The sequence below is a fragment of the Melanotaenia boesemani genome, chromosome 2 (assembly GCF_017639745.1).
Source record: "Melanotaenia boesemani isolate fMelBoe1 chromosome 2, fMelBoe1.pri, whole genome shotgun sequence".
NCBI classification, from domain to species: Eukaryota; Metazoa; Chordata; class Actinopteri; order Atheriniformes; family Melanotaeniidae; genus Melanotaenia; species Melanotaenia boesemani.
This window is the reverse complement of record NC_055683.1, coordinates 3,089,303-3,108,642: the sequence shown is the minus strand read 5'-3', so window position 1 is coordinate 3,108,642 and position 19,340 is coordinate 3,089,303. Positions and strand designations below refer to the sequence as shown.

The window sequence follows — 19,340 nt, the reverse complement described above, 5'->3', positions numbered from 1 at the left end:
CTGTGTATTAAACATTTTATAAATCTCTGGGATTACGTTGGTGGGACAACCCATGTCTGACAGGTGGGAGGGGAAAGTTTTTTCTTCTTCGTCTTCTTCTTTTATTAGTGACGTCAGTTGTGGGGTGACCTCTCTTTCTGGAACAGAAACCCCAGAGTTTCCTCCAGCTCAGGGTTAATATACTCTGAGTTTAAACGTAACGCGTTTCTGGAACAGAGCCCACGTTTGACTTGCCCGCTGAGCAGCACTTCATGAAACCACGCACATGTCGTCATGTGATTATGTAGCGTTTTAACTTCCGGTTTCGGTCCTGTGCGTAGTACTCCTGAGTGAAGGGGAGGGTTTTACTGTGGAAGTGGTGTCCGGATGTCCCGGGTTTCCTGCCCTTAGCGGGCTGACAGAGCGACCACGTCTTAAAGTTAAGGAGTAATAGCGCCGCTGTAGTCGTTTATAAAACGGATATTTAACACGGTGTTGGTGTAAACAGATGCCAGCTGGGCTGACGGAGACCATGGCCGTCACAAGGCGGACGCTGGATTGTTTCTGAAGACTTCAGACTTTTTGGAGGCCTGGGAAAATTAGAGTTAGGCTAACGTGAAACAGTTGCTATGTCGTGGGAAGAGCTGCCTTTGCCCCGCTCAGCTGCTCCGTGATCCGGCTGGAAACCAATCCCGCAGAGGTAGCCTGGGACTCAGCTGTCAATGAAGCTAAAAGCTAGCTCCTCAAATTAGCCAGTACCAGCTAGAACAGCCTCTTAGCTCGTGAGCCATGGCGGACAGTTTTGGAGAGAGCTCCGGTCCTTTTGGCTTGGGTGTTACTGGACAGGGTAGCGGAGCCAACTCCCTGCCTGGGGGACACTCGGCAGCAAGCGGGGCTCACTCCAGCTCCAACTCGGCCTCTCCTCCCGCGGCTGCAGCCTCCCAGAGCGGCCTAACCTCCGCGGTGGCCCCAGTGTCCGTCGTGACTACCACTCCTGTTGGGTTTGGGAACACATTCACTCCCGGCTCCCTGCCACCTGTCGTGGCCGTGTCTCCGATCGCGTCCCCGCCTCTGCCTGGTGTTGGTCTCGGGGTAGCCGGGGTGGCAGGAGGGGGCCTCCTGTCCCAGATCCACGCTACTTCCTGGGACCCGACTCTCAGTACGGACTGGGACAATGAGAAAGCTTCCCAGCAGTGCATCCTAAGAATAAAGAGGTAATTTTTCCAACTTCCAGCTAATTCTTCCTTTTTAGTTGAACTCAAAAGATTCCCATTAACTCCACTCACTTCCTGTTAAACGCAGTAAACTTTCAGGAAGTGAAAACTTCTTAGACCACAGCGTTATCCTGGATCAACCAGATAATGTTTCTGCTAAATGGCGAGTAAAACAAAACATAAAAAATGTTAGAAACACATGCTAACGTCAGGTTAGATGATTTACACAAAGTTAAGCGTGCTGTTTATATTAAAGTAAATTTATTTATATATGTAAAAGTGAGTCCGATTTCTTTAATGCGACATAAGTTAGAAATGTATAGAAACAGAATAAATTAATGAGAAATACACAATTAAAAAAAACCTTTAGTTTCTTTTAATGAATCAGTCGTGTATAATGACCATTTTCTGTCTAACAGCAGGAACCTTTCAGAGATGGTGAAATGTTGTACTCGACTAACATTACGTGTTACTCCAAAGTAACTTTCCAGTAGAAGTAGTGCTGGGCAAAATAAAGATTTTCAAAAATGTCCAGACTTGATCACACATGATACAGAATGAAGGAATATCATTTATATCCACATAGCTTGTTCTGAGTTAACATGATCTTATTGCTGCATTTTGTACAACTGTATTTTTCTACTGGTCATTGAAAAGTATGTTTCACTCATTTTGTTTTAAAAACATTTCATTTAATATTTGATATGTTTTAATATTTTTTATATAAAGTTTTAATCGTACTATCTGTGGTATGGGGGCATTTTTCTATCTTTAATCAAGAGTGTAACTGTTTGCTTTGAGAGCTAGATTTCTGGTTTTCACGCTGAAATATCATCTTGCTTTCTCTCAAAACTCTGCTCTCACACTCAGAAAGTCCCTTTTGCTTTCAAATATCTTGTTCTTCCTTTCAAAACTCTGCTCTCAGACTTGGTCTCTTTCCCTCACACTCAGACACTTTCTCTGCTCTTGGATATTTTTTCCTCTCTTTTGGGTGGCAGAAAGAGCTGTCTGTCAAACCTCCTCCAGCCAATAGAATACGAGATAAATCAGAAAGTAGTCCTCACCTTCATTTGTAGGTGGACTGAGTCTGCTTCTTTGATCAGTTTGTTTGCACATTAACATTTCCCAAACAAAGCAGACTTTCCATGCAAATGGACTAGGATTTGAATAAAAAAAGGCTGCTGTGAATTCACTCTAAAACCTGGACATGTGGAGGAATATCATGTACAGCAATCAGTCCAGATTCTGTGTAGTGTTGAATTAATGTTTTAGCTTGTTTGACCGCTGCAAAAGATTCTCATTGGGGTTCATGTCTGGACTCTGGTGGCTAATCCATGTATGAAAATGATGTCTCCTGCTCCCTGAACCACTTTTTCACAATCTGAGCCGCACGAATCATGGTATTATGATCCTGAAATATGGCCGTGCCATCAGGGAAGATGGAGTAACCTGCTCATTCAGTATATTCAGGTAGTCAGCTGACCTCTCAGGACACTTTAGCCTCGTTTCCACCAACGAGTGCAGGTCAGGACAGGACGGTTAGGGTGCGGATATGGTTTCTAAACTGTAATTTTGTTACATTTCCACATTTTAAACTACGTGCTTAGTGACATCACTTCCTGTTGTTGAACGTGATGGCGCCTGTTAGCATTAGCTGCTAATATGAGTGCTGCGGTCTTAGCATTAGTTGATTTTATAGGTTTTTTTTTTTTACCTGTCCTGTCCAGCATCATAACAAGCCGAATGATGGTCTGGCTGCTGTGTTGCGCCAAACATATTCGCTCTGCCAAGGGATCTTTATGGGTATAAGGCTCCTCTTGATAATATGATTTATTTATTTACTGTTATTTGTTTACTTTGAATTATGTAATCTATGTAATCCCACTGGACCTGACCGGAGGGGACAGAACAAGAAGGAACACAGAAAAAAAGAAGTAAAAAGGAAAGCAGAAAAAAGAAAAAGGAGACAAAAACACAACGGATAGAAGCAATGACCCTTCCAAACTATTACCAATCGATCTCCAAGTTTTATGAATCGATATTGGATTTATTTAATTAGAATCTATTAAAATAGATTTTTTTTTAACCCAGCTATACTTCGTAGCACAATTTTAAACAGAGTTTTAACAAACAAAAAGAAAATCTGATGCTGTAAACAAGGAGCCATTCCTGATTTGATTTACTAACTAAAAGGTAAAAAGTCAGCAGGATGAATTTAAAGCTGTGAAGCTGCTTCCTTCTAAACACAGAAGGAACAATATGTGATGAATATCAGCATCAGGTGAACAGACAGAAAGCAGGATGAGAATCTCACAGCTTCTAGATGGTGAGGAGAGAGAAATATTCACAATATGCACAATAACTTCCATCCATGCACCTTCACTGCTTCATTATCCAGGTTTCTGGTCTATAATTTCTCTAAACTTTCATTTTCAGCCTCCGCTACCGGGAGTTAAGGGGTTAACATCTCGTTTCCGGGTGTAGCTTCAGGTCTGTAGATGTAACTATAAACATGTGTGGTATCCACAGAAAGTCCAGAATCTCAGCTACCAGCTCAGTAAAACCATTTCTATCACCAACACACACAGTTAAGACAACAAACAATTCAAAGACCAGGCACATAAAGTCCAAAAAATATGTAAAGACAGATGATGTTTCCCTATGAACACGAACAAACGACTCCTCTACTGAAAGCTCAGATTTTACAAGTGGAAGTTTCATCTCGCTGTGACCAAGATTCACCGAACCAGAGGCAGAAGAAGACCCGAATATTTACACATTCAACTTTAGATGAATATGCACAGATGTGTACTTGTACATGTCTTAACTGACCGCTGTTACCCCATAGAGCTCATCAGAGAAACAGTTTGAGTAGAATATCGCCGCAGTTGTTTCCAGAGATCAGCTTTTTCCCTGTCTTTGTCTGTAGGGACATCATGTCCATCTACAAGGAACCTCCACCAGGAATGTTTGTGGTTCCTGATCCTCAAGACATGACCAAGGTAAGACACTAGGACCAGTCAGTATTTGGTATTTCAGGTATTTCACGTTACAGTTGTGAAGTACATGTTAGCGACCTTAAAGTAATCAGACAGAAATTTGTGGTGTGAAGTTGGTAGTGATGGATGAAACCTCCTCAGACAACGGCAGATTTCAGATGTGTGAAAGCCTCCTCCTCCATTAGCAATGTGGGCGTCTGCAACAGTCATGATCCTGTCAGGAGTCAAGCATCCTGGATACTCTGCAAGATACAGTCACAGTTTTCTGACAGTGTTGGGAGAAGCAGCAGATGTTGAATCTCATGTGTCCTGATACTGAGGTTTTCATCCAGTGAAAGATAGAACCTAATTAATGCATATTGGTTAGTTCTTTGTTTTAATTAAACAGTCGGATTCCCCTGGTCCGCACCAGTTCTAAGTCAGCTGCTAGGCGCCAGCCGAGGCAACCCGCCGGGAGGGTGGACCCCGCGCCGTGAGACGCGGGGGCCCCCCCGACGGGCGCCGCAGCTGGGGAGATCCGCGAGAAGGGCCCGGCGCACGTCCAGAGTCGCCGCCGCCGACCGCCGTACCCGGCCTCCCCCTACCGGCCCGCCTTCCGCGCGGCGTCGGACACCGCCCCGCGCAAACCCCCGCCCGGCGGACGCACGAGGCGCCCGCGGACGAGGGCCCGGCGAGGCGGGCCGAGGCACCGCGCCTCCGGCGGCGGAGGGGAGGAGGGCGGCGGGGCGACTGCTCCCCCAGCCGCGGCGCGAGTCCAGCCACGCTTCGCACCCCAGCCCGACCGACCCAGCCCTTAGAGCCAATCCTTGTCCCGAAGTTACGGATCTGATTTGCCGACTTCCCTTACCCCCCTTGATCCAACATGCCAGAGGCTGTTCACCTTGGAGACCTGCTGCGGATATGGGTACGGCCTGGCGCGAGATTTACACCTTCTCCCCCGGATTTTCAAGGGCCAGCGAGAGCTCACCGGACGCCGCCGGAACCGCGACGCTTTCCAGGGCACGGGCCCCTATCTCGGGGCGAACCCATTCCAGGGCGCCCTGCCCTTCACAAAGAAAAGAGAACTCTCCCCGGGGCACCCGCCAGCTTCTCCGGGTTCGTTTGCGTTACCGCACTGGACGCCTCGCGGCGCCTATCTCCGCCACTCCAGGTTCGGGGATCTGAACCCGACTCCCTTTCGATCGGCCGGGGGCGACGTAGGCCATCGCCCCGCGCTTCCGAACGGCGTTCACCCATCACTTAGGACCGACTGACCCATGTTCAACTGCTGTTCACATGGAACCCTTCTCCACTTCGGCCTTCAAAGCTCTCGTTTGAATATTTGCTACTACCACCAAGTTAAAATGTTAAAATGCTGGGATAGGCTCCAGCTCACCCGCGACCCGAAATGGAATAAGCGGTCAAGATAATGGATGGATGGATGGATGGTTAGTTCTTTTAATACTGTCTAGTTTCTCTAAATGGTACTGGTGTCATCAACATGTACACTAAGGGTGTATTCACACCAGAATAGTTTGTCTTCATGCTGCACTATGAAACAAATCATACCTTTTAAATAACATGTTCCGGTCCCCTCCAGAGGCGGCGCTGCATTGACAATTACTGAAGGAGAAGATGAGGTAAACAACAAAGAAGAAAACACGTTTATCTTTTGGTTAATTCAGCACAGCACCACACAACAGCAAACCATGGGGCTGCATCAGACCACAGCAGTCTCAAGTTGACCATATTTTTACCAGAACCTGGGTTCATCCACGTCTGACCATGAGCTATTTCTCTCAGCCTGAGCCACCTCAGTCCCACACATACAAATGTTTTCATTTAACCACAATGCACTTTGCTTTGTAGCCCACTTCCTGGGGGGGGGCATTCACACCAGGATAGTCTGGGGGACTCGTTGGATTGGGCGGAGTTTTTTTAAAACATTGCACACCTTCCTTTGGTTTGGTTTGCGTTCAAACTGCACTTAACTGAGGCGGACCAAACCGACTGGACGTCACATAGTTAAAACAGCTACTTGCTAGGGGGCGATACTCCCCAAAACAACCACTGCTCCATAATGAAAAAGCAGGAAGAAGAAGAAAACCGTGTTTCTTGATTGGCCGGTACCTAAAGAGGAATTCTTTCCACTGCTGCCGGCCCCTTCACCAGCAGTAAACTGTACACAATGGAACCAGACGATGCAGTTCTGGGCAAAGTCCTGCAACAGGTCGGGTACCCACAAAAACATTGTACTGTGGGTAAAAATGACATGATTAAATATCACTGGTATTGGGCGAGTTGTGGGTTAGAATATGATGTTGTTTATGCAGAAATCTCCCAACCAAAGTTCCCAAGTGGCAAAATAACAGAGACTATAAGTAGGTAGTCTAGTACAGTGGTTCTCAAACTGAGGGTCAGGACCCCCATGCAGGTTGTGAGATCATTTCATGGGTCGCCAAATAACAAAAAAAAAAAATATATATAGCCTACATTTATCAAATAAATGTGGGATTTTTACTCAAATGGAGCTGATTTTGGGCTTACAGGTACCTTGTTACAGCGGTGAAGCACCAAAAACAACTTTATCCTCCTTATTTACACAGATCCTGACAGTTTTCCAGCCTTACATTTAGAGGATGCTGCAAGATGACCCATTTGATACATCAGTTAATCACTAAGTCGTCGCTTGGGACTCAGGGTCGCAAACACCAAAGTATGTTATTTTGGGGTTTGAGAACCACTGGTCTAGTGGTTCGGTGCAATATGCGAGTTTAAAAAACTGTTAAGGCCAAGTTCTGCTTAAAATAATCCTTTTTAAGAAAAATTCTTAAAAATCTAATCATCACTGGTGGAAATCTCTGTGCAGAAAGATATGGAGATGAGATTCTTCAACAAGTAGGTCCTATATCTCCACAGTCTGGGATCAAACTCAAGATGACAATGCTGCCTTCCACAAAATGGGTTTGATCAGAAGTCCTAGGCTGTCCCTTTGTCCGTGTGGGCGTCCCAATGATCGCATTGGCAGCTGTTTTTAATAACTACAAAAAAAAACTGCAGAAGAGGAACTGGGTACCATTTGACTAAATCCTCCAATATTCTTCTTCTGCAGTGTTTTTGTGTTTTTCCTCTCTGGTTCTTGCCTTCTCACATCCATCCATCCATCCTTCATCTTCTCCAGATCCACGCTTTGATCACAGGACCCTTTGACACGCCGTATGAGGGTGGCTTCTTCCTTTTCCTTTTCCGCTGTCCTCCAGACTACCCCATCCATCCACCGCGGGTGAAGCTCATCACCACAGGATACAACACGGTCCGCTTCAACCCCAACTTCTACCGCAATGGAAAGGTGTGCCTCAGCATCCTGGGGTAAGTCCGGATCGTTCTACCTTCTGTTTGCGCCGTATGATGCAGGATAGATGGACCTGTTTGTGGCATTACTTTGTCATCTGCTCTGGTCTGTAGGACGTGGACAGGTCCGGCATGGAGTCCAGCCCAGAGCATCTCTTCTGTCCTCATATCCATCCAGTCTCTGATGACAGAGAACCCGTACCACAACGAACCAGGTTTTGAGCAGGTAAAGTTCTGGTCTCTGGTTTGGGTCTGCTTCAGTGTGGGCTCTGATCAGGGATTTCTCCATTACAGATGTTCTTGATGCAGTTATTGTCAGAGAAATAATAGCTATTATTCTGCATTCATTACTTTACCAACTCTAAAACTGTGTAAATCCCATCAACACTCCTTATAGGTCTCCAGGTTTTATTTAAGGCTCCCGGACCTCTGTCAGGACTTAGGAAGCTTCATTCTGGAAACTACATTATAAAACGGGTTTGAGCATTTCTTTTTGACTCGAGTAGAGACTTTAGAAATGCAGCAGAAACATCTAGCTAGCTTTGACTGTATTTTAGCAGAATAGCTGCTGATTGACACATAAATGATACGGAACAATGGAAATGGAGAAACAAGACCACATATCTGCAACTGAACATGGTTTCATTTAAAGACCATCAAACACTGACAACTAAAAGCATCAACCTCACACCGAGTCTGTTGTAGAAACAAAAAAGTTTGAGATATCTATGGTTTTCCATCCGTATGATGTAATGTTAAGCGAGTTAACACTTCATGTCCCTGGAAGTCAGTGGTTCCCAAATTGGGGGGTGTGCACAGAACCATTGCCTTTGGCATTCCGTGCAGAGCTGCGGGTAATGAGGAGAGGCTGCATGTGTTGTCTATCCTAAAGTGCTGGTTTGTGACAGTTTCAAGCCAAACTTGGAGACACAACATCCAGACCACAAAGACAAGTCAGTTAACTTTTTCAGGCAAAAATTCCAGAAATATGACTGGATCCGTGACCCCTTCAGTGCAACACCACTAGCCGAGAGAAGGAACAGATCAGTGATGTCACCTCTGATTCAACAATGAGGCTGTAGTTTAGGTCGAAGACACTGGCTGCCTTTTGGATTGGAGTGAAGAAGGATTATCCACTGCTAGGTAAGAGAGCCCTGGCCATACTGCTTCCTTTTGCCACATCCTGCCTATGTGAGATACGTTTTTCTGCTGTGGCCTCAAGACAAAATACAGTTCAAAGCTGGACATTGAGAGTGAACTCAGAGTGGCCGTCTCACAAGTGCAACTCAGATTTGAGAAGATCTGCAGCAACAAACGGGCTCATCCGTCACCGAAAAGATGGGTGGAGCAAAGGTGTCATTTTTCCACAACAAACCTTTATTTATTTATTTTTTCCTCTGAGGGAGTCGTTCATGTTTTTAAACCCATTTTGCAAAAATGTTCATATAAAACAAAGGGAGGGAACCACTGCGGTAAGTTCAGCCAGAGCTGTACACAGTTACATAAGACATGATAGCATTCAATGTTGTCGGTAATCCAGGTCATGGTGATCCTATCAGAAAACTCATACCAGTGCTGTTCGGTCCACTTTAAACGCACTCTGGTAGCTTCCATGGACAGAACGTACGCAACATGGCTGCTTCTCCTGCTGGACAGATTCTGGTGAAAACCGATCAGGTTTGAACACCAAAGTAAAAACAGAAACCAGGCTGCAGGAATTTACTGTTGATCCATTGTTTACTGGTGGTGAATGAGCAGTTTTCAGTCCTGATCAATCAGTGAGTCAGAATTTCTTTCTCTTTAGTCAGGAGTTGCACCCAGCAGCTGTTGCAACTGAGCAACGTTTTCCTGGCGGTCAGTAAAATGCAGTGTGAAAACAAACCAAACAATGGTGTGAAAATTTCCAGAATTCCCCACCCAGTCGAGCCGAGTCCACTGGGCCACCTCGGTAGAGATGCCTCCTAAGATTGAATGCTTGAATCAAAGGCAGTTGGACTTTTTTGTCCAAAATGCTTCATCTGTTGTAAAATAACTGGTGAGGAGTTCCAGGATTACACAGTGTAATTGGTTCAGTCTGGAAAAAACAGCACCAAACAAAGAAGAAAAGAAAAACCGGTGCAAGAACATTGTTATTCCGTACGTAGCTGGAGTGTCCCAGAAACTGTCGGAGAAGAAAAAAAGTCTTCTCCAAACACAACAGTCGGTACAGATCGTCTGCCTCGGATAAAACCAAACCACCGCTTCACAAGTGTAGAGAGAGAGCAGCTCCTGATTAATCCGTTAGTTTGGAGGCAATAACTCTCCCTCTGCTGCGCTATCCCACTAACATGGAACTAAAACACAGCAACAGCAGTGGTAACACGCTGTGTCTCTGTCACCAGATGACTGCAGTCCAATAGACTTAATGTGTCAGTGTCTGGAGCAAATAAACACCTGGATGAAGGAGAATTTTCTACAATTACATAAAGACAAAACTGAGATTATTCTGTTTGGTAGCAAAGAGAAGAGGGTCAGCATTGGCAAACACCTGGAGACTCGGGCTCTTAAAACCACCAACCAAGTTCGTAACCTGGGAGTGTTGATAGACTCAGATCTGACTTTCAGCAGCCACATCAAAGCTTCACTAAGAAGCTTTTTACCAGCTCAGAAACATCAACAGAATTAAAAGTTTAGTCTCCCAGAAAGACCAAGAGAAACTCATCCATGCATTCATCTCCAGTAGACTGGATTACTGTAATGGTCTTTTAACAGGACTTCCTAAAAAGAGCATTAAACATCTGCAGCTCATCCAGAACGCTGCTGCTAGAGTTTTAACCAGGACTAAGAGATCTGAACACATCACACCAGTTTTAAAATCTTTACACTGGTTTCCAGTCAGTCACAGAATAGATTTTAAAACCCTTCTGCTTGTTTACAAATCCCAGAATGGTTTAGGCCCAGAATACATCTGTGATATGTTCAGAGAATATAAACCTAGCAGAGCTCTTAGATCCAAAGACTCTGGTCAACTAGTCCAGACCAGAGTCCAGACTAAACATGGAGAAGCAGCATTTAGCTGTTATGCTGCAAACAAGTGGAACAAACTGCCAGTGGAGATTAAACTTTCCCCAAATGTAGACATTTTTAAATCCAGGTTAAAAACATTTCTTTTCTCATGCGCCTATGCATGAAATCTGCATGTTAACTTTTTTAACTTATCTTGCTTTTAATCATTTTGATGTAATTTATTATTTTATTGTGATTATGTGTTGATGTCTTTTACTATTTCTAAATATCTGTAATGTCTTTGTTTTATGTAAAGCACTTTGAATTGTCCTGTACATGAAATGTGCTGTACAAACAAACTGCCTTGCCCTCGCCTTGCATGTTTTCCTTCCTGATCTGATGGGACGGTTCACACGTGATCCTTTGAGGATCGTTATGATGAATAAATCACAGTGTTTCATACTTGGATTAATTGTGAAATGAAGTAACATGACCTCTCTGGTTCTGATCCATGAAATGACTCCTGGTCATCTCTGCTGCTAAGTTCAGGGCCCGTGATGGCGCCCACAGATCACTCTGTTTGCTGTTTACTTTAATGAAGGATATAACTGTGTGTGTCTCAGGAGCGCCACCCAGGGGACAGTAAGAATTATAACGAGTGTATCCGCCATGAAACCATGAGGGTGGCGGTGTGTGACATGCTGGAAGGAAAGGTTCCCTGTCCTGAGGCCCTGTGGTGAGATCAACAATTTCTTCCACCTCTGTTCTGCTTGTTGTTGTTGTTGTTGTTGTTTTTCTAAGCTTGGCATGTTTCAGGAGTGTGATGGAGAAATCCTTCCTGGAATATTATGATTTCTACGAGGGAGTCTGCAAAGAGAGGCTGTATCTGCAGGGTCAGAACATGCAGGTAACTCACTTTTTCTGTTAGTTTATTATTGTCTTTTCCTCAGCGATGAACACAAGTATGGGGAGAGATTGAACTGTGTATGTTTCAGCCCATGTGGTAGACACCCTTTAATTATTTTCCCAATTATTTTGTTCAGCGGGCAAATACCATAGTTAAAGAGGAAAGAAAGAAAAACAGGTAGGGGGGGTTAATAAGTAGATTTACTATGATTTGTGTTATTCTTCAGCACTTGGGTCCACAGTGTTGTGTTTAAAGTGCTCTGGATTGGACAATTACAATGAAGAAATCACTGGTTGCACCCAGCACAGTGTACAGGACAAATTTTGAATAAAACTATTTAATATGAACAGGTTTACAGTCATCAGCGTTTAACCAGACCGGTGATGTGCCCTACCAGGAGCATGACGATGCCACAGTCATTCTCAGATGGTTGTTCTGGAAAATCCCAGCATTTAAGAAAGGAGTCCATAGATAAGTGTGTTTTCCACAGTTCTGTTAAATTCAAATAATACTTGCTGTAAAGTTTTACCTGTATTTGCAAACCAGCAAGAGAATGAAAGGAGCTCTTCCAGGCACTGCGACTGTGAAGGTTTTCTAAAACTGAAAATAAAGCTGCTTTTAGGACCAAGTAGTTCAAAAACAATAAATATTGACCACATCTATTTAGAAGCAAGTTAAAATAAATAAATACATTTGTTAACAATAACACACAGGCACACAAATGTAATTTTTTTATAAAAATAATTACCTTTAAGGGGGAGTGTATTTTCTACATGCATGTGGAGGTGCCGCTGGAGCCTGGACAACATGGTTGGTTTGAATTGTGGACATGGGACAGAGATGTAAGCTGCAGCACGTTGTGCATTTCTTTAACTGCACGTTTTCCATTTGACAAAACAGACGGATGCATTTATAAAACACTGAATAGCTGCTGGTCTTGACACATTGTTGAAACTACATATCAGCTGAGACGAAACACAACGTTATGTGTGCCGGCCGCTTAGCTGTGAAAACAACTTGTTTCAGTCCAGGCCGACATTTATCAGAGGTTTTATGTTTCAAACAGTGAACTGAAAATGACCAAAGCCTCTCTGTGAATGGAAAACGACATTAAAAAAATATTTTACTAACTCTGCTACAGGTTTAACCCGTTTCATCAAAGCGGCCACGCTCGTTGGTGATCTCGTGCCTCCAACAGTCAAACCTGTACACGGCTGCAGCTCGCTGTAACATTCGCTGACCTTACTTTCTTTAAATGTAACACAGTTTACACCACAGATACGTCGCTGGCAAACGTAGAAAAGCACATTTTACGTTTGGCTGATTAAGCTGTAGAGAAACATACCACGTGTTCAGTCTGTTCCTCTTCGTCTAGGTGGGGGAGGAGTGGCGTGGTAAAGTTTGTTTCCTGCTGTGTGGTGGAGGTGTCCAGAGAGTGGAACCTGCACCGGAAGTGTCTCCACAGTGGAGCTCTGCAGCCAGAGCCCTCTCAGAAAATATTCATGCTTGAGTAAATGCACTCAGCTGCAGAGAAGCTCGTCCATGCCTTTGTCTCCTCCAGGCTAGATTACTGTAATGCACTCCTCATCGGGATCCCTGGCCAGAGCGTTCAGAGACTGTAATACATCCAGAACAGTGCTGCCAGGATCCTGATGATGGAGCAGAAGCAAGCTCATATCACCCCATCCTGAAAACTCTTCACTGGCTCCCTGTCCCACTCAGAATAGAATACAAGGTCTCCCTCCTCACCTACCAGTTTATTCATGGACATGCCCCTCTTTACCTACAGGAAGTCCTCACCCCTCACTCCTCCTCACAAACCCTCCGTTCTACAACCACAAACACCCTCCAAGTTCCCAGAACCAAGCTTCGTAGCATGAGTGATCGAGCCTTTTCAGCTGCTGCCCCAAGACTGTGGGACCCGTACCAGACCACCTGAGAAGTCCACAGTCTTTAGAAGTTTTCAAGCAAAACCTGAAAACCTTCCATTTTAAAAAAGCCTTCGGCTAAATAGTATTGATTTTTTTTTTATTCCTGTTTTCTGTAAGCACTTTGAGATTCCCTGCAATATAAAGTGCTATACAAATAAAATTTATTATTATTATTATTATTATTACTCAGCCACTAATGCACATGCCTCCTACCTCTGCACACATGGCCTTTGGTTGTAATGGGGGAAAAAAAAACACCAAAAAATGTGAGAAGCACTATTTGCACAAAAGTTTTATTATTCTTGCTGTTAAATTGTTTTTAGTTGTTGGGTTCAAACCTGCCCTGAAATGATCGATAGTTGATTATTTATTTAGCAAAATTACAAACAGTAGAAAACACAGAAATTCCATAAAAACTGACTAAAGACAGAATGTTTGTTTAAAATCACCTGCCTTTAAAACAGTATTGTTTTTCCATATTTAAATAGATTTTATGTGTTCTAAAATCTTTAGTAGGCGATCGAAAAGGGGCTGCTCCCATCGTGTATGGTGGGATGTATAGGGTGGGAATATGTTGCTCAAATAGAGACATTTTCAGTCAGATTTATTTTTTGTGTTAATCTCTGTTGAAAACACACCAGAAACATAAAAAAGAATAAGTTTTTAACAGAATAAGAAACAGATGTGGCTGAATCAGAGGTGGCCTACACATACTTGTAACATGTTGAAGATAGGTGGGCGGAGCTTCCCAGCATGCTTTGCCTGTGTTCAGCAGCCCAATAGAGTTTAAATGTCTTTAGATTTATTTAAATACAACAGTTTAGCAGGTATTGAGTGGTAATCTGTGTTATTCCGTTGTTTGGTTAATTACTGGTGGTTTTGTGTTAGCTGATGTGGAACCATTATTTCGAAGGTCTCCAGATAAACTCTTTATTTTCTGCTGTCAACCTCTCAGTGTGATAGACCATAACACACAAAACAAAGGAGTACGATCATCATCCAGCACACATGCATACCTAAAGATCAAACTTTATTTTGTGTGACGATGGATCTTCCGTTGATAATGCTGCTGTCTCTGTTAAGTGGGATCCAAGTTTGATATATTAAAACAAACGCACAGACTGGTGGCCATAACCAAACAAAACAATCAAAAAAGAGACAAAACTGCTGCAGGACACGAACTTTCACACACAGAAGCAGCCGGATCGGAACGTCGCACCATCACGGTCCAAATGAAGAAAAAAAATAGTCACATCAGTGGAGTGCTGCGTTCAGGCGTTCCAGAGATGACGGTTGATGAGTGTTACCGTCTTCAGGTGACAAACAGCGAAAACCCATCTGTTGAAAAATGAGGTTAAATGTGGTTTTGTTTCATGGATGTGTAAATCATCAGAGCTTAAGTGTTTTTAGTCCATAAAGTTTACAGAAACATTTTCAGTGTTTTAGTACTTGTTTTTTTGCGTGGGGTACACACATTCTCACAGGAGGTCAAAAATGTGTGTGGCTGTGTGCACCGATCCACCTTCATGTCGTGCACAGCGTTCATACATGAACAAAACCACAAAAATAATCAGCCATTGGCTGCACCATCTGTGCACTGTGAGCAGGTGTTTGGTTGGAAAAGATCTTCCTGAAAACATCTGTCCTGGACAACTTCTGTGGAGAAGTTTGAGTTGTATTAACTGCAAATTAGGATTTTTAGTCATTCTGTGGGTGTTTAAATATACACAGTAGAAAAAGAGCATTTAACTGGATTTAACTAAGCAAACATTTAAGAGCCTCCCATTGGATGATTACTGTGAATCATCTAGGTTCAGGTCTAGGTTCAGGTCTAGGTTCAGCAACATTATGTGTTCAAAGAATGAGGTCAGCTGACTACCTGAACTTACTAAAAACAAGCAAATTATTCCATCTTTCCAGATGACATGGTCATATAACAAGATGACAACACCAGGATTCATGGGGCTCAGATATCATTTTCACACATGGACTGGCCTCCACAGAGTCCAGACCTGAACCCCGTGGAAAATCTTTGGCATGTGCTGGAGGTCAGAATATCCCATGATCACTACAAGATCTTGGAGAAAAATTAATGAAACTCTGGAAGGAAATAAACCTTGTGACATTGCAGAAGCTTATCGAGTCGACGCCACAGAGAATGCTATTATAATCAAAGATAATGGTGGTAGAGCGTGAATTAGTCTTGGACAGGAAGCATATATGCAACCTGACATTTTTTATTAAAACTGCTGGAGGATTCTGCCTCCCATTTTAAAGTTAGTCGGGAGATTAGACAGTAATCTTTATATTTCTTATTGTAAATTTGGGATACAGAGTCAGGCCGTTATAAATATCGTTGATTGAAGCTATTCAGACTTGAATAATATTAAGAACAATAATTATAAAATTTTATTATGCAAAAAGCCTTCAGTTTTGCACCTGCAGCTGCATCAGTTATCAGCTGAAGACAAGAGAGACTTTTCCGTCATGCACGAGACGGGAACTTGTGATACAGCTTCCCACCAGATGGTGGCGGTAATGCATCTGTTTATTTCCTGTGTTTCTCTGAATGGAGACTGATCTGTTACATCGGGCATGCCCAGTCCACACCTGAAATGAAGAAGACATCTGACTGAGAGTATTTCCTGCTAGTTTCCTTCCCTTTCTTTCCTCCTGTCTGCATGGAGCTGAAACCATTAACATGTTAAAGAAACATTTTACAGTTACAGAAAAGTCTGAATATGACTGAAGAGGTGGTTTGAGGAGGTTAAATGTCCACTGATCACCAGGGCCACATGTTGGAGCTGGTTTAACCCTATCTGACCGTGCACAGTGTGGAAATGATCCTCAGGCCTCCGTCAGAGCCTTTAGGTGGAACCTACCACGAGTGGTGGTTTAAGTCCCAGTTTGGTCCTTCCCAGATGGTTCCACTAACGGGAGCTATTTTTATTTTTATTTGAACATGATATCAGCCTGGTATCTGAGAGATGATCCATGTGCTGGTGTTTTTCTATAAAAAACTAGAAGAAACTGGTCCAGACATGTCTGATGTTTGTTGTTGTATGTTGTCCATGTGGACTTGTCATCTCAGGTCTTCCCTCCATCATTGCTCATGTTTCCTCTTCCAGGACCCGTTTGGGGAGAAGCGAGGTCGCTTTGACTACCAGGGCCTTCTGGCTCGCCTCGCTGCCACTCACCGGAGAATCCGGGAGAAGAGCCTGGCGGAGGAAGACCACAATGATGACGACTCAGACTCGGACACCAGCTCGTCTGGGACAGACCCCGACAGCCACGGCAGCTCTCAGCCATGACCAGACGGACGGAGGCGGACTCAGACACTTTCTTCTTCTCTTGTTTTCTCTGGTCGTAACAGAAGAGTCCGGCTGCAGCGGTTCCAGCTTTCTGAGTGGCTTAGGAGATGAAGACGGTGCGATGGGGCTCTCCTTCCGTCATCTGTCACTGTATACTTACTGGTCAGATGCTGGTCAGTTTGACCTCTTTCATTTATTGAACTTCTGTGGCCGACCGGAAACTTAAAACCAGAGACCAGATTTTCAGATTTTTCGGGCACCAGATGGTCTCTCATCCACGCTAAACACATTTCCCACATGGAGACCAGCTGTTTGGTGTCTCCAGAGACAACGATTGAACAGGTTCAGGCAGGACGAAGGGACATCTTCGTCATCATCCACTGTCAGTCAAACATGGAGGGAAATCAGCTGCAGCAGGGGAAGATGTTGGAGTCTTATCGGTTTAATTAGTGGAGGAAAACAAAGATGAGTGGACAGCTTTGTCTCCTCTGGAGACTGATGCTGCTCTGGATTAAATCTGAAGTCCTGTAGCAACCAAAAACATGATAAAGTCTTTCAGTCAAGTGTAAAAAGTTATGCTGTTGGTTGGTTATTGGCCTTGCATGGAAAAGAATCTGAAAATGTATTAACTGCAGCAGATAATGTAGAATTACACAAATCTGACTGAATTACTCATAAATATGAGATTTATTTGATCAGTTTTTGTGGAGTTTGCTCATTAAAACATGTATGATCACGTAATTGGCTGCTACAGGTCGTGATAAATGACCAGTAAATCTGAACGAAGCTGCTCTAGGAATAATTCCAGCCTTCTTTCTACTCATCTTCAAACTGAAACCTATCATCATCATCATCAGTGTGTAGAGTGAATTGTTTGTAAGCTGTTGTTTGGTTTTTGCTCCCTGTGATTAATGAATCCAAACTGCAGCCAACACCATCAACCCACAGATTTCTGGAAACGGCTGCATCAGATTTAAATGTGGCTTAATACCTCCAAAAAATCTCCTGTAGTCATCTGATATTTCCTGCTTTCCGCTAGCAGAGGTTCGGCTTGGCCCACGATGTGTTTGGGGTCTGTAAACGTCGTTTGACCACAGATCAGTGATGTCTGAGGAAAAGAAGAAAAAACATTCAGATCTGTTTTCACTGCTGTCGTTGGTCCACATTCTGGTTCTGAAGAGTCACCTTCCAGTGGGGATTTTCAGGGGAACGGTGTCCACAGTCCCAGTGCTGCAGCAGTGCGGTAAGGCTGCAAACTTCCTGGAAGTGTTCCGACTCCGGAAAGGGAAGCAACCCAGCGTGAGGAGAGGTGGGATTAGCTCTTTACTGGCCGTAAAGGTGCAAGATTCAGACTGTGTCGGAGGAAATCTGAAACTGATTTTCCAGAGAAAGAAGAGTTTTATTTTATTTTGTTTTTGTTAAGTAACCGACTCGTCCTAGAGAGAAATGTAAAAATCCAAACATGGTTCTTCATGGTGTGAGGATGGTTAGTGTTGGTGGTGACCGGTTTAACCTGCTTCTCTAAAACTCTCTGACTGAAACCTGCAGTCGGTCCAAACCATTTTTGACCTTTGAGGAGGAGCATTTCCTAACCACAAGCCCAGGTCCTGGCTTTGCTAAACTAACTGGTAAACTAACCGTCATTTCTGTCCTCTAGAAGCTTTTCAGTGGCCTGATCATCAATGTGGAGCTGCTCTGGTTTCTTCCCTCCCTCTATCTCTGGTGCTTTAATGATGGGAAATGTTTCCTCTGCTGGAGGATGAAGGAGGATTACTATTCCGGGACGTTCCTCTTCGTTTACTTCATTTTCTTCTAGAAAAAAAGCAGCTGAAAGCAGAATATATCTGATTGCCAAAATGTTGATTGTAAGGCTTCCTGCAGCGTTGAGATTATCTTCTGTGTGGTTAAATCTGGGTTAATCTATGGTTAAAGCCTGTATTACTTAAACCTGGTCATTACCAGGTCTTCGTGTTTGTATTGTACAGAAGTTCTGGAAAAATAAACTCGTCAGTACTGATGGACGAGGCTCGTCTTTCTTTCTCAAACATGATGGGGGGATTTGGATTCACTGGCACATTTTCTGTTAACAGCTGACTTTGAACCTGACCTGGTGATCCAGATTATTATTCATCTGCTGGTTTTGTTCATTTCTCTGAAATCAATGTGAATGATGGTGGCTACAGAGTCATATCAGGTAATATAATCTGGATTTTATTCAACAAAACTACCAATATCTAGAGTTCCAAATTGTTCTGCAGAACAATTTCCAAACCTTAAACAGGTTGTAAAGAACTGAAAATGTTCACCTGTTCTGTTTTTCAGAACAGAGATCAAGTTTCTATAATATATATATATATAGATATATATATTTTATAGAGTCAAGTCAGTGGTATAAAGTGGAAGTTCGGGAACAACTCCCAACTCAGTCACGAAGTGGGAGGCCCTGTAAAATGACTGAGCGGGGTCAATGGATGCTGAGCACACAAAGGTCTGCATCTTTCTGCAGAGTCGATTGCTACAGACCTCCAAACTTCATGTGGCTTTCAGATCAGATCAACAGAACAGTGCAAAGAGAACTTCATGGATTGGGTTTCAATGGCCAAGCAGCTGCATCCAAGCCATACGTCACCAAAAACAATGCAAAGCGTCGGATGCAGAGAACGCCACCTCTGGAATCTGGATCA

At 43.6% G+C, this 19,340-nt stretch overlaps 1 protein-coding gene across 1 annotated transcript; it reads left to right on the top strand.

Annotated features, from left to right (window-relative positions):
• The first annotated feature begins 233 nt into the window (after window positions 1–233).
• ube2z (ubiquitin-conjugating enzyme E2Z) lies at window positions 234–18,673 on the top strand. Its single transcript, XM_041970923.1, has 7 exons — window positions 234–1,193; window positions 4,123–4,195; window positions 7,353–7,540; window positions 7,637–7,748; window positions 11,131–11,243; window positions 11,324–11,414; window positions 16,474–18,673. The coding sequence occupies exons 1-7, from the start codon at window positions 769–771 to the stop codon at window positions 16,654–16,656; spliced, it is 1,185 nt and encodes a 394-aa protein (XP_041826857.1). The 5' UTR covers window positions 234–768; the 3' UTR covers window positions 16,657–18,673.
• Window positions 18,674–19,340: the final 667 nt, after the last annotated feature.

Bases quoted from the DNA above. Each gene is read 5' to 3' on its own strand.
- ube2z (XM_041970923.1), top strand. From the start codon at position 769: ATGGCGGACAGTTTTGGAGAGAGCTCCGGTCCTTTTGGCTTGGGTGTT. The intron at 4,196-7,352 runs GTAAGACACTAG...CATCTTCTCCAG, and splicing joins ATCCTCAAGACATGACCAAG to ATCCACGCTTTGATCACAGG. The intron at 11,415-16,473 runs GTAACTCACTTT...TTCCTCTTCCAG, and splicing joins TGCAGGGTCAGAACATGCAG to GACCCGTTTGGGGAGAAGCG.